The sequence below is a fragment of the Argiope bruennichi genome, chromosome 1 (assembly GCF_947563725.1).
Source record: "Argiope bruennichi chromosome 1, qqArgBrue1.1, whole genome shotgun sequence".
NCBI lineage: Eukaryota > Metazoa > Arthropoda > Arachnida > Araneae > Araneidae > Argiope > Argiope bruennichi.
In genome coordinates, this window is record NC_079151.1 from 145,546,579 (window position 1) to 145,562,505 (window position 15,927).

Sequence of the window (15,927 nt, forward strand, 5' to 3'; positions counted from 1 at the left end):
GGCGACTGTTCATGCAGAAAGATTCGATTTTACAAGTTCACCTCAGAGCGAAAGAGGTCAGTGCATTCCTAACAGTTAAATATAAAAAAAGTACTAGAGAAAACAGAGATCCAATTTCCTGGTCTTCTTTTTGGGCCCTAGCAGGTGAGGGAAAATAAGTATGCGAGATGGTTCCATGCAAATGATAGTATTATGTCAAAATGGATGATATAAATAAGCTAAACAGATAGGAGCGGTCTTCTAATTTTGATTGATGCACCCTCTGTGATGTCAGGTTTTGTGATGGTCAGTACGTACCATTTCTATTCTTCAGTCAAAGTCTCGAAATGGTCAGAAAAACAAACAATGCGCTTTCAGACGCAATTTTGTTCAAGGACAACATTCACGTGGTATCTATTTTACGTGGATTTAACAAGCATGTTATTAAGTTGAATTTCATGCAATAAGATTTTTCAAGATGGGAATGAATTCTATCAGCGGCAAAAAATTATATTTACCACTGATAATGTGGTAATTAGTGGTAATGAAATATATGCTGAATTATAAAGTAGAAAGAAAAATTTTTAAAAAAGAATACATTTACACTTGAAGTAAACTGATTTGTGAAATCCTTATTTAATTACTTGTGGTTTTCATTTCACAAATAAACATTCAAACAATGTAAAGAATTTGCTTTTTAAAAAAGCTTTTTTAAAAAAATATTTCCCAATTTACTTACAATTATTTGTCTTATTATAACAGGTTTTTTTTCTTTTATTCTACGATTTTACTTTTATATAATTTTCAAAAGTCACTGAGCACTTGGTTATGAAATTTCTCTTTGATATAATCAGTAATATTTGTTTTAATAAATTGCATTAGTTTAAAAGTAATTTCGAATTTTTTTAAAAAAAAGTTGAGCTTCAAAATGATATAATATACTTTAATGAAATTATAAGAGAGAGATAATTTTTTTCTTACTACCTTCATTATGAATATAATTCAGTAACATCTATTCATAACAACTTATTAGAATATTTAAAATATATTAAAGATCTTATGAGAATTTTCATACGTATTGAAAAATAAATTTAAAAAGCGAATGGAATCGAATTACAAATTTTATTCATGAATGAATGAATTTAAATTATTAATGTACTTAAAAAAAATTGCAAAAAAAAAAAAAACTTTAGCTTCTTATTCGATACAATTTAAAACATGTGATGGTTTATTCTTCTTCCCTTCTAATATTAAATGTTAAATTAAATTAAATTTTTCAGTTCGATTGTAAGAGTATAAATTATTTAAGTATAATAAGTTTACCAATATATATTTCTTAATTGCCAGTGTATATTACTTAGTAATATTTCCAATGTATTTTGCTTTAAATTACCTGGATGAGTTGGAAATGTGGATGTAAGAGGTTTGACGAGAGTACCCTGCTTCACAAACGGCATGATTGGCGGCTTCAGATGCAAAAAAGATGGTGTGTAGATGGACTGGTTCACAGAAGAGAATCCGTCGTCAGTGTAGGGACCTCCTCGGCCCATGGATGCCAGTTGACGACCTTTTGGCAGGAACATCACCAGAAACACAATGCTGGCCGTCACGACTACACCGAAAGCAAGGCAGGGATCATGGTGCTCAGTTGATGATACACTGGATATTACAATCCATGCTACCCAAAGGGGTATAGTTAAGCCAATAGCGACTCCGATGTAGAGGGACTCACGATGATTCTCCGGTACAGTTCTTGCTCGAATAGCCAACAAGGCAACACCAACTATAAGTAGCATATTATATGCCAAGGAAGCGACTGTGTCCAGTATCGTAGTAGCGCATATTGTAGTGCATGTGAATTGGTTCACTATTACCAAGGATTCTGGACGGTAGATGAGCCATTGCACAGCAATGACCAGCTGAACAGTGACAGCAAAGAAAAGAAGCAGGCCTTGGTAAGCAGCACTCAGATACACACCAACGTGCAAACTTAAGAGGAAGACACATTTCACAAGAAGAGTAGCAAATATGAGAACGTAAGCGATGCCAACTCCAGCTCTGATGACAGCACATGTGAACCAATTAGGGGTGGGCACGAAGGCAAACCCTAGTAATGAACTAAGGAAAAGTCCAAGAAGTAGAATCTGTCCCAGAAACAGATGCCGTCGGCTTCCACAAGATTTATAAAGCACGTATGCTTCGAATAATAATATGGCAGTGATGTTTATAGTGCAAAGTACAACTAACGGTATGACCCATGATTCTTTTCTGCGATGGAGGCCATCAGTGATGAGGGAACAGTTGACGAATGAAGTTCCTGGAATGATATGGGTGATATTTTGAGTCCATAATGGTGTTGATGCGATGATGCTGGGGTTGTTAGTCCTATTAGCCATTGGACATCAAGGGCGGTGTTGCTAGTAGCAACACTGCTACTGCGTTTGTACTCCTTAGGAGTATCTTTCTTCACACTCAGCACGCTTTCTTTTGTATGCCTGTAAAGCAAAAAATAAACTTATAGTTAGTAGTAAATTGCAACAAAATACAAACTCTAAATTAAAATATCTACTTTAATAGAACGGTTAGGTAAATCAAGAATAAATATACTAGTTATTAATAGTATTTTACATTATCAATGAGGTATTTTACTGTACAAAGTAAATTTAAATTATAATCTTCAGTAGCTCAAGTAGGTTCTAAAATTAAAGTTAAGCGATGCATCATTATATTATGTTAATAAGTCTTACATGTAAATAAATTGCACTTTTTTTATGCACTTCTAAATCATATTCAGTGCAATGAAATTTTATCAGTGATTCTAATTTAATTAAAATTTTATAACGTTAAGAATTTTAGAAGCAAATATCATGCCAGTCATTGTGTGTATAGTAGCTCATAGCTTTTCACGTACTGAATTGTCACTTACTTTATATGAATAATAGCTTATAACATTATTGTCGAAAATAATTATATTTCTTTGCACTATCATTTACATTACTTATATGCACAATTTCTTGTACGAAATTTAGGTTATTTGGAAAGTAATAAGCATTGAAAATACAGAAATCATTTATTTATATATTATTAAAAAATATGCAGTATCATTTGTCTTTTTCTGATCATCAAAGCCCTTATAAAAGAAATGTGAGTTATATTTGGAACCTTAAAAGCGTAATGATAAAGTGCCTAATACTCTGAAACATGTCCAACAGCAAGTTCTGTCACCTCATCAATTACTATCGTTATATCATGGAGAAGGATGAGGGTAAAATCTCTACACGCAATGTTTAATATCCACTCACAAGCGTTTGACCCTAAGAACATCAACTGACCAGCACGCGAATATTAGAATAAAAAGAAACGGCCAAAAACTTGTAATTAGAGTTAGTAAATGGTACTGTTTTGCTGAGATGTTATTACATAACACTCAGGCTTTAGGCTATCTTTTTTAGGCTAATCTTTTTTCATCCAATAAAAAGACGACGTAATGAGATCATGGAACTCGGACGACTCACCAATTTTACTCAACATTCCATTATATATGTTGCATGTTGCATACCATCTGAAATGTGCAGATTACATTTCGTATGACAAATTGCTTTCTAAGATCAATCAACTTTCAACTCTTTTTCTAAGTTGGTAAAACTTTCCATTTTTATGCTTGCTCACAAATGATATAGATGTTACATAGTAGAAAATTCCATTTTGCTAATTGCTTTCTAGTTTATCTTCAAATGCATAGTTCAACTCAAACACATGACATGAAATTTTGAAAAATAATCATAAAAAATACAAAAAAAAAAATTATTATTAGCAATAAAATGATTTCATATGTTGTAGTTAAGCCTTACTTTTATAAGTCTAAATAATATTTCACATGGTAGAATAATAAATCGAAAACTTCACTTTCAATCAAACAAAGAGAAGCTGCAACTCTCATAACAGATTCATACCATGCATAAGAATCTGGTTTAATAGAGAAAAAAAATCTACAATTCTGTATCTGATATAGTTTCATGACAAAGTTTGCTTGAATTTGTTATTTTGAAATACATGATTCCATACTTATTAAAAGCATATACACCAAGTTTTTTCCGTCAATCCAAGAAACCCTTTACTTAAGAATGGTTCATGAGAATGGAGATTGATAAAATTAATTTAGAGATGAACAGAAACTTATTTTCAGTACATTTTAGAAAAAAAATCTTATATCTCTTCCAAAGCATGAAAAACATTCCACACATTCAAGATTGTTTTCATAATAAACTGCATATTAAACATAAACTTTAGTTACATTTTCAGTGAATTGACTTTTTAAATATAAAAATCAATTTAAAATGTGAATACTGCTTTTTTTAAACGAAGCTCATTTTAAGTTCATGCATAAAGGTATAAGTAAATATAAATTAAATTTAACGTTTATTATAATTTATTACTGGTTTATTTGATAATTTTAACATTCGAACTTTTATTTGATAATTCGAACATGAGAAATTTTGTTTATTTATTGTCCCAAAGAAATTTTAAAACAAAAGAACTTTTATACATATAAAGTTAGATCTGATAAGCAAATATTTTTATTAATTTCTTATTTATAGCTTATATATTGCTTTTATTTAAAGCTTTATGCAACTTGACCTAGAAAACATTTATTGCTAATATTTTTTTTATTTTCCCCTTAGCAAACAGCTTTCACAATACATTAGTAACTTCAAAATAAACAATTTCAATATTGTTGCCTGTAAAATAATTTAAAACCAGAATTTAAGTTAAAAATGCTTATAGATGTTCAGAATTATAAAATTTTATTTGAATGTATCTATATATAGCTAGAAACTACACTAAATACCTTATAATTCTAAGTCAACGGACATCAAACTCTGGTATCAATATAATGCATTAAAGTATAATCTGAGAATCAAAAAAAAATATTACTTAAACTTTCTTTCAATTTACTTTTTTTGCTAATTCTGTGAATCAAAAAAAAATATCACATCTCTTCACTTTCTTTATTCTTTGCACGTTAAAAATATATTCAAATATATCTTTAACGTGATAATAACCATCACTTCACATATTCATTTCTGATGTGAAAAAGAGAGAATTCCTTTTCTAAGAACATGAACGCCACGCCTCGTTCCACTAAACTATCTCTGAAAGGTGAATACCTCTTTCCTAAAAATAAATAAGCCGCAGTGATGAAAGATGATTAAATAGTCTCTTAAGAAGGAACAATTTGATAGCAAATGTCCACCCTATTTTGACATAACGATAGCAATTTTCAAACGTTCAAACAGATGTAGATTTGCTCCGAGTGTCTTCCGTCCTTTCCCGAACATAACTTGCATCGACTAGTTTTTCGTTTCATTTAGGGTTTGGTCCTGGCTCTCTATGTACAGAAAGCAACTTCCTTAGGAATATGCATTACCCAATGAATAGTGCACCTATCATTAGTGGTGTGATTTGCCCGAAATTTCAGACATTTGCCCATCAGCCTCGGGAAATATCCTTCATGTGTTGCTCGTTGGTGAGATTCAACATCTTTGGGGTGACACATTGTTATTATTTGTCCATTAACTTTCGTCTCTTTCATGTTTAGGGGTGTGCATCGATAGGCGGGAGCTTTTATGACATGATAAGTTGAATATCGTAAAGGTAAATTGTTCCTCAATTATTTTTTGCATGATATATGACAAAATACCACGTCGAAATTCTTTTCAGCAAGGAATTGGTAACAAGTTTGTTGTTTTTTTCTGAAAATCTGTTGCGTACATGTTACTCAACTTACTCCTTTTTTGAACTTACTCCTTTCAGATGAAGATATTTCTTTTGTCAATTATGTTATATATTCTAAAGCGACTTATAGACTTTGAAATATGCACCTTATATTTATAAATTAACTACCTTTGGCTACCAACTGATTTCTGGGAATGCAATTAATTGTGTTTAATTTTAATTAAATCTCTTATGCATAATTTAAATTTCATGTATCCCTCAGCAACATATCTTTAGACATAAGATTACGTTGGGATTTGAATCAGGAAATAAAAAAATCTATAATAAAGTAGTATGGGCTAATTTTAGAAAAATAAACTAGGAAATTAATTACGATTTTCATTAAGTCAAGAGATATCGTTACACACACACACACACACGCACGCATATATATATATATATATATATATATATATATATATTAAAAGTAAAGAATGCAAAATCTAAGTAGTAAATTGGAAGTGGACGATAATATATATATATATATATATATATATATATATTATCGTCCACTTCCAATTTACTACTTAGATTTTGCATTCTTTAACTATATTTTTTTTCAGGAAATAACTTTTGTATATTTATATTTATATATGCATGTGTGTATATTCATTGAATAAATTTATATATAAACAGAGAGAGAGTCTAGGATATACTTTTCACTTAGTCTTTCAGTTTGTATGCTAAAACAGTTTTAAAAACTTATTTTAAATTTTAACCACAATACGTGTACACACACACAAAAAAAATAGCTTAATGTTTCCATTAGCCGAAATGGCATCAAGCGTAATAATAAAGACAACAAAAAAATGCAAATAATATTTTCTTTGGGCTTGAAAGGAAACAAACCGTTAGATATAATCATTAAAAGTAAAAAATAGTACTTTTATTGAACGTTAGTGCCAGTGCGCATTTAAAATTTCGTAAATAAGGCTCGCTTTGGTTTCAAAACGTCGTGAAGGAATTTTTAAAAAATAATATTCTTTCCGGTAACTGATTTGAACCAAATTTGCAACCAATCTGTGATTTTATTGTAAAGGCCCCATGTCAAATTTAATCCTTATAGATAATCGCGATTTTATAAAATAACAATCACAGAGATGCATACAAAAATGTAATTTTCAAAATTGCTTTCTAAGATTCAGAAAAATAAATCTGTCTCGTTTTTTAGAGGTCGAGTTTTTTTTACTCATTACAATACATTTTTATGCATACAAGAAAGTAAATGAAAGATTAAGGGTATTTTGTTAGTCTTCGAAATGATAAAAATATTCTCTCTTGTGACCTAAAAATACATAATTTTACTGTCAAAAGTATTACACTGTTATAGTATTAGATTACACAAAAATATTTCATTAAATATTATTGTGATACACTTTAATTCACAAAGCTTCTGACAGAACGTGGGCGTTATATTTATATCCAACACTGCATGTTTGCAGGTGCGTGCATAAATGTTAAAAGAAGAAGAAGAAGAAAAGGGAAGAAGAGCAATAAAATCGCCGGGAAAAACCATTACGTGTATGTAGAAACGAAAGTCATATCAGATAAAGAAAACAAAGAAAGCACGAATCTATTATTCTTTCAAATATTTTCAAAGAGTTTTCTTCCCAAGATTACAGCTCGCTGCAGGATACTTCTCCTTTCATTCAAGCAACTTGATACTTGTATAAACATTAACCGTAATTCTTTGCATTTAGAAACAAACCAATTTTTTTCCCGCACATGAAAAGTGGAATAAGAAAGAACAAAACACTTGGATGGATTTTTCAGTTTCATAGCCGGTCTATGTGTTTCGAGGTCACTTCACTTCGGAATGGGCCTCGAGGTGAAATACGTTGCGAACACTTGTTTCTGATATGCTGGAATATGCCGGATCAATATCGATTCGTTTTTCGAATTCTTTGAAATTATTATTCTCTTGGTTATCTATCATTATTGGTCTTATCATTATTCTCTTCGATAAAATCATTATTTTCTTGGAAAAATCTGAAATTTAGACATTCGTCAAAATATGTCCTGGAAGTTAGATAGAATATTCCTTTCAAGGAATTGTTTCTCAATCCATGAATGTGCTTATATTGTACTGTTTGTATTCTACTTTGCTAAATTCCATATTCAACGACATAAAGGAATTTTTGAAACTCCGAAACACTTTAAAATATCTGCTAATAATTAAATAATACATTTTCTTTTATTTTTGATAACAGCGTAGATATCAGTCTATTATTATTTAACTAGCTATTGGAATGTTAACTAGCTATGTGACTAACTAGCTAGCTATTAACTAGCTATGTGAAAAGAATACAAGGAATTGCAGATAAAAATTTAGACAGAATATCACAAGGGCTTTCCTTAAAAAAATGAAAAAATGATACGGCTATTACAGGTGCGTGCAAAGTCACACCGCAATATAAATACAAATTTTGCATAAATATTTGGTGGGTTTTTTTTCACAAAATGCACAAAAAAGAAAAAAAAAGAAAAGAAAAAAACTTTATTCATTAATTTACATTTTAAGCATCAATAATTTGCTATTAATATACAGACAAAGTTAAATGGTATTGCTAAACAGTTTTATTACGAGAGGCGACATTTGTCAATGCATTTTTTCGTTTCGCCGTAAATTTTGTTTGATGGGCAAACACCATGCTCGCGAAATTCCTACGCAATCCTCTAGATTCACTGAATAATATCACCAGCCTAATTGGGGGTTAAGTTTGAAAATATTTAACACTAATAACTTCCTTTAATGATCTTTAAGAGAGAATCAGCTTTGATAGATCAGCAATACATCTGCAATGAAAGTCAGATGTATGATTAAATTTGAAAATATTTCAATTTCTGATTAAGAACATTATTTCGCTGTCCATCACTATAACAAACAAAAATTATTAAATTAAAAGTAGAATTTTTTTGTTTTACTTTTGATAGTTTAATATATACTATATTTATTTCTTTGAAACAACATATTTTTTTCTAAATAGTCAAGTATAGCCACATTCAAATCAAAATGCAGCAAACAATATGTCGTATTTTAATCAAAATATAATACATTCTTATCATTACAGTTTAATATGTCACTTACTTATTTAAAATAAAAAAATACTTATGCATCAAGAGGTTTCAAATGAAAAGGTACGAAACGTTGTAACGACATAACTCTTAACATATTTGCCTATGCCGCTATGAGAGATCGTAGCGAGATATCTACGAATGCGATTGGAGTCTCCGGCGTAGATTAGAGGCTCTTATAAACCGGCTTTACCGGCGTAGATCGAGGGCGCCCGCATGAGCAGGAGAGAGCGGAGACTCTTATAAAGAGCGCCGTCCATTTGACGTGGAAGTGCATGTGAAGACAAAATGGCGTTCATATTGCAAAATTCGACGATTGAGGAGCAGCATGACGTTATCCGATTTCTGAAAGCGGAAGGTGTTACACCGGCTGCTATTCATCGCCGGATGGTCACTGTGTACGGGGAAGACTGTGTGTCAGACAAGTCAGTGAGAAAATGGAGTTCCCGTTTCCGTGAAAGCCGTGAGAGTTTGGTTGAGGATCCGAGACCAGGGCAGGAAACACGGCTAATCTCATCTACAAGATAAATGACCTATTTAGAAGTGATCGGCGTGTCACATTGCGAATGTTGGCTGTGAAAGTGGATGTCAGCGTTGAACTTTATGGATAATTGTTCATGACAGGTTGCGTTATCGGAAGGTGTGCGCGCAGTGGGTTCCGGAGTAGTTGACCGGTCAGCACAAAGAACAGCGTATGAGGCCAGCACTTCAACATCTATTTCGGTATCATGAAGATCCCGCTTTCCTGGAGCAGATCGTCACAGGTGATGACAGCAGGTGCCATCACAACGAATCAGAGACAAAGCGAGATAGCATGCAATGGAAGCATACGTCGTTACCTCCCCCTAAAAAGTGCAAAGCCGTGGCGTCAGCAGATAAGATGTTGCTTGCCGTCTTTTTCGACGTCCAATGTCCACTACTTGTTGAATTCTTCGAACATAAAAGAACCATTAACTCCGATGTACTGTGAGGCACTCCGAAGACTAAGCGGGTTCATCAAGAACAAAATACCGGGGCTAATCATGGAGGGTGTGGTTCTGCTCCATGATAATGCGCATGGCGCCAGTTACCTTGGCCAGTTCCACACGTGGAACTGACCAAGTTCAAGTGGGAGCAGCTCGACCATCCACCCTTTAGCCCAGACATGTCGCCCTGCGATTTTCATGTGTTTGGTCCCTGAAAAAACATCTGAAACGGAAGCGCTTCAACTTTGACGGCGAACTCAAGGACACTGTGAAGGACTGGGTCTCGTCACGGCCATATGAATTCTGGTATTAAGCAATCCTTGCGCTGGTTAATCAATGAGATCAGTGTGCTCAGACCCATGATTTATACTTTGAATGCAGACTTCATTTACACCCACAATATCGTTTCGTACTTTTTCATTTGAACACCCCTTGTAATTGCGTTCTGAAGAATTAAATATTCAATTCAACAAAAGAAAAATAATTATAAAAATACTCCAGGCTGAATTACCTTCTAATAGTTACAGAAATAAATAAAAAAGCTTTATCTTCAGATACCGTGAGTCATGTATAAGTAAAATGCTGAATGGTGAACAAGACATTATCAAGAGTTTTGTTATAGAGCTTATCATTTTTGTAATGCAATTCTTCGTTATTCATGAAACGTTACATTGATTTACAGTAAAAAATTATGAAAATTATATTGTTTTGAGAATAAGAAAGGTTGTATCATTTAATTAGAATTTTTAATTTTAACATCAATTACAATTGAAGATGATTAAAGTTTTAACCTCACCATTTGCACCAAACGCAGATAGTTTAAATAAAATTAATTAAAATATGAGTAATATAATAATAAGGTATTTTTGAATAAAATTTACCCATTGCAAACTTGAATAATTACATTATTCTCAAGGCCTTCCAGAAAAATATATGTTGAAAATAAACATATTAATGATGAAATTCATATAAACCAGTTACAAATAAATAACACATAATTGAAAATCATACATATCCCATTTTTTTAACTCAACTTTTTAGAGATTTTCGAATAAGTGATAAAAAAGTTATAAATAAATATTTTTAATTTCCTAAATTTTTCTTATATTTAAAATTAATTAATTAAATTTACAACTAATTATTTAAGCAACTTTAAAATTACTTAATTAATTGAATTTAAAATTAATTAATTTAAATTTAAAATTAAGGTCCAAATGCATCCAAATCCAAAAAAACTGTAGACACGAAAGAATTTAAACAGCTTTTTTTTAAACCTAAGGTGCGTCAATCGGGGTCATTGATTCAAGAATCTCATGCAGGATTTATTTGTCTTGGAAAGACAGACAGATTGAATACCACCTCATGCTGAGGTAGGGAAATACAGAAGTTCAAGAATCCGAGAGCAGAGTCACGCTTCTTTTTAAAAAAAGCAAAATAGAACCGGTGTTACGTATTCAAGATTTTTAAATTTGATGTCACTTAAATCGTTAAAAATTATCAGTTACTAGCATTATGCATGATTAAAAAACTTTATTACTGTTATCGAAAATTTCCTTTCTTTTGTAAATTTTGATTATTTATTATCAGCAATTATAATAAAAAAATAGAAATTTTAGATAGTGTTTTATTAAAATAGAACATTTTGAATTTCTTAATGTGGTTGATTATTTTAATTGTTAAACGAATTATAGTAATTTTTAACTTTTAATCCAAAATGAAATCATTTATGGTTCGTTATAATCTTATAAAAAAATTATGGATTTCATAAACACATAGCCTTCTATGAATTACATAGAAAACTATGTATGTTTAAGAAATCCATTCCGAAATAAAATACGTCTTCTTATTAAATTGTAAAAAGACTAATTTTCTAACGGGATTAGTAATTCATTATTAATTGGGAAAAGCACGCAATTGACTTTTTAGATGTATAGTCAACAATATTTTATTATAATATTTAAATCCATTGTATCAAATTAATTGCGTATAAAATTTAAATAAAAAAGTATCATTAAAACTTAATTAGAAATTATGCGGAAATGAAATTGATATCATTAAGAATTTTTTTTTGAATTTTAAAATAATACAAAGTCAATTTTTGTAAGATAATTGCTCTGGAAAATATGAAAATTCCTTTCCGTAATCAAGTCATAGAGATGAAGCGAAGGTTAAACCTATCTCCGTATTCGATTAACCTTTCTGACTTATTTCTTGATTTCTTTTACATCACTTTTTCTCTGACTGAATGCACATTTTGGTGACACGGCGAACATACTCAGAGCATTTCTAGTTCATCTTTCATCTACAGCTTCATTAAATAGCTAAGCGAATTGCTGAATTCATTGCAGCTGTAAAGATGTTCAAAGATGCAGTCGTAGGTGCTATGTATATATTTTACTGTTGTCCTTCGACAATAGGGTTTGACGTTTTTTCAAACCCGGTTTAAAAAAAACAGTTTTTAAAAGTATATTTGTCACATTTGAAAACCGGTTTATAAATTAAAAAAAAAAAAAAAAAAAAAAAAAAAAACGGTTTTCCTGAAAGCCTGGATATTTCTCTTCTTCAAATAAATAAATAAACAAACAAATATTTTGAATTTAATCGGTTGAGACCGATTCGTCTAGCAGCTGAAGGTTACGAGATCCAATTTATTAACAAGAAAAGGTGTATCTAAATTTCAGTTAAATGAACGAAAAAATTTAAACACTGAAATAAGTATATGCTTTAGGCAAACGAATTCAAGAAAAAAGTAGAATTAACAACTCTTTTGCTGTATTTGTACATTTCTAGTTCAGCGGAGAAATCCAGTGTACTTTTTTTAGCTTCAAAAACCGAAATTATTGAGTTATCTGGAAAGATACTGTTTAGAATATTTCCGAATTCTTATGTGGAAATCAATTCTGATGAAGAGCAAATCGAGGAAACTACTCATCAGAGTGATGCTTTTTTTTTTTTCAAAAGTTTCGTGAAGACCCTGAAGAAAAACTTGAAAACCTGGAGAAAATCCAAAGACGCTGAAAGCTGGTTTTTTATTATTTGAGTCAACGAATAAAAGAACAAAAAACTTCGATTTGTTATTTGATACCATGAAAACTATAAAACCAAACTAAGTAGCTAGTGAAAGAGTATTTTCAATTTTATATGATGTGTCGAAAATAAGAACAAGACTTAGCCACCGTTCAGTAGATATTTTATGTTTTTTAAGATCCTATTTTCTTAGGAAAATTGAAAATTAGGGAAAATAATATAAATATTATTTGAAATTTTGTTTGAGTTTTCGTTATTTTGTGTAAATAATATGTATATGTAATTCTTAATTTATATATATATATATATATATATATATATATATATATATATATATATATATATATATATATATATATATATATATATATATATATATGTTTTGACTTTGACATTGATTTCGTTTTTCGTTATTTTATATAAATTAAATATTTTTCCATATTCTATTTTTGTTTTTGACAAACATTCGAAAACCGGCTAAAACCGGTTTTTTAGAAATATGGAATTCCACAACCGGTTTTTCAAAAAAGTCGGTTTTTGTATAAATCCTATTCGACAATAATAATAAGAGAGAATCCTGTTCCACGTACGTTTGTTGTACTTTTGTACATATAAATGGATGCAAAGGCATGATTGATTTTCCATTACAGTATTTTGCAATGAACACTCATCACAATTTTCATAGCTTGAAATTTTATGAAGTGATTTCATGCTGACATGTGATATATAGCAATTTCGCCGCACCAGTTTTGTTATCTATTGCACATATTACTGGCGACGAGACATCAAAGTACTACGCAAAACAACTAGAAACCAGACTACCAGTTTTCACTAGTAATTTTTTTGTAATATTTCAGGGAAAAAATTTAATTTATCTTTTTAAAAATATTTGTATATTAAATTAATCTGCTATGCACCAAATTGTAGACACAGAAAAATTATCAACTGTTTCTCTAGCCGAAATTTAGCACATAAATTAATAGTATAATATAGATATTCAATTTCTAAACATCCTGAGCACAAAATGGTTTTGAATTGATTCTCACTATAAGGGTAAATTTTCTTTTTGCTGCAAAAAAATAACGGAAATTGTTTGATTTCTTTTATTATCTTTCGACTTCAGTTAAACCCACAGTGACAATAGAAAATGAATGTAAAACAATAGTTTTCATTTAAGTTTTAAAAAAGACGAAGATTTTTTTTCCTTCTTTATATTACTTTGAAAAACATCAGTATTTTTTTGTGGCTTATATATTTTGAAAATAATAACAAAAAATTATGAAGGAAATATTAAATATTAATCTTTTTGCCAAAAAGTACGAAATCAGAAAATTTTTATAAAATATCTCAAGGAATTCAATGACAAACAGGAAGAACAAACAATTCAAATGTTTATCAGAACTTGTAATAGTAAATTCTGGTTTTATTTTCTCAAAAATCAACTTAGTGAATTTGATAAATATATTTATGATTCGCATCTGATGTGCGAAATATATAGAGTTATTAAATTGATGTATTGCATTCCTCGATAGCTTTGCGTCAAAACACAATGGCTTTGTCGAAGAGATAGTAAAATATTACCTTGATGGAATTTTTAAAACAGTTTTCATGGTTAATGGAAGAAAGTAAATCAATCATGCCGTGGTTGTTGGGTTACACTTTTTGCTTATATTCCATATCACAATAAAACTGAATCTTAAAAAAGCATTACTTGAGTTTATAGATATCTCTAACTTTTAGGAATCCCTTAAGAAAACAAAATAAGATTCGGAATTTATTTCGAAAAATATAAGTTAATAAATGGCAAATAATAAACTAATATTTTGTGTTCAATCTTTGGAACTGAATAAACCACTTTTGAGTTTAGTCAAGGAGATAGTTAAGAATAGAAGTTGTATTTAAAATGCCAATACTCCTTTGACCATTTATAACGCGGAATCAATACCAAAGGTCTCAATTTCACACTATGTTATATCCCATCATTTCATCACAACAATTTTATTCAATTTGAATCTCTATTTGAAATAATTAAAACCAAAACACAGTCCGAATACTGTCAAAGACTAATTCAAATGTTTTAAATTTGCTTTTAAGAACGCTTCTTCACCTAAAATTCGAATTAATATGTCTGTATTTAATTCGGATATTTCTTCGAAGTAAATATCTATAATGTTAAAAAACAGTTTAAAATTCGGATTTATTTTGATCATTTTGAAGCCAAAACAAAAAAAAAATCTTTAAAAAATGACTTTTCTCAATTATTTTTTTTAATTATCACGACAAGTGCTGCTTTGAACTAATTGCATAATTATAACTTGTGAGACAAAGTTTTGTTTTTTTCCCGAAATCTTTTCAAATAGAGTTTTATGATTATCGTCTCATTGATTTAGGCACTTGAATTTTACTTTATGTCTGGATTTTTCCACCATTAATGATCAAGTGGATTTATCAAGTATTCTTTTAGTTTAGGACAAAATGGTCATCTGTTGGCAAATTTTAATTTTTTCTTTATTTACAGATTGTGAAATATAATGGCTAAAGGGTATTTTACTAATGGTACCCGTTCTCTTTCTGGTATTAAAGAGAAAAGAACATTTTTAAATGGCCCTTTGATTATTATTGTTGCTTATGGCACTTGCAATAGACAAGCCATCTGACGAGGTCAGCGATTTAAAGCATGATTTTAGAGTCTCTTGTTTTAGTAGCATCATCTAGGGCCAGGAGTGCGTCAAAGTCCTTTTCACGGGGCGAACTTCATTCATGCATTTCATTCACTCATCCCCAGATTATAATTTGACCTGAATTAGAGAACGATCACCTCTGATCCAGTACCCCCAGTTTTACTGTCTCGACTTGGACAACTTTGTGGCTACTATAGATTTATAAGTGCAGCAGCCACCATGTACAAGGGGGGGGGTCTTCGCCGGCGGGGTTCGAAGCCCAAGGGATGCGAATCCAACGCCCTACCAACCAGACTATTCCGGGAAATGATGGTCAAACTGACTCTTTCCCGACTATTCCGGCAAATGACTCTGGAAGATAGAGACGTTTTGCCCAGTATTGATATTTTCGAATTTAAACTCGAAAGACGAAGCCGATGGTACAA

At 30.6% G+C, this 15,927-nt stretch overlaps 1 protein-coding gene across 1 annotated transcript in view; it reads right to left on the minus strand.

Moving 5' to 3' along the window:
- Window positions 1–15,927, minus strand: part of LOC129981466 (metabotropic glutamate receptor 2-like) — a 107,393-nt gene that overhangs the window by 57,962 nt on the left and 33,504 nt on the right. Inside the window, exon 2 of the mRNA XM_056092316.1 lies at window positions 1,373–2,474. Coding sequence (XP_055948291.1) covers window positions 1,373–2,375 — 1,003 coding nt within the window. The 5' untranslated portion in view covers window positions 2,376–2,474. The remainder of the gene's footprint in view (window positions 1–1,372; window positions 2,475–15,927) is intronic.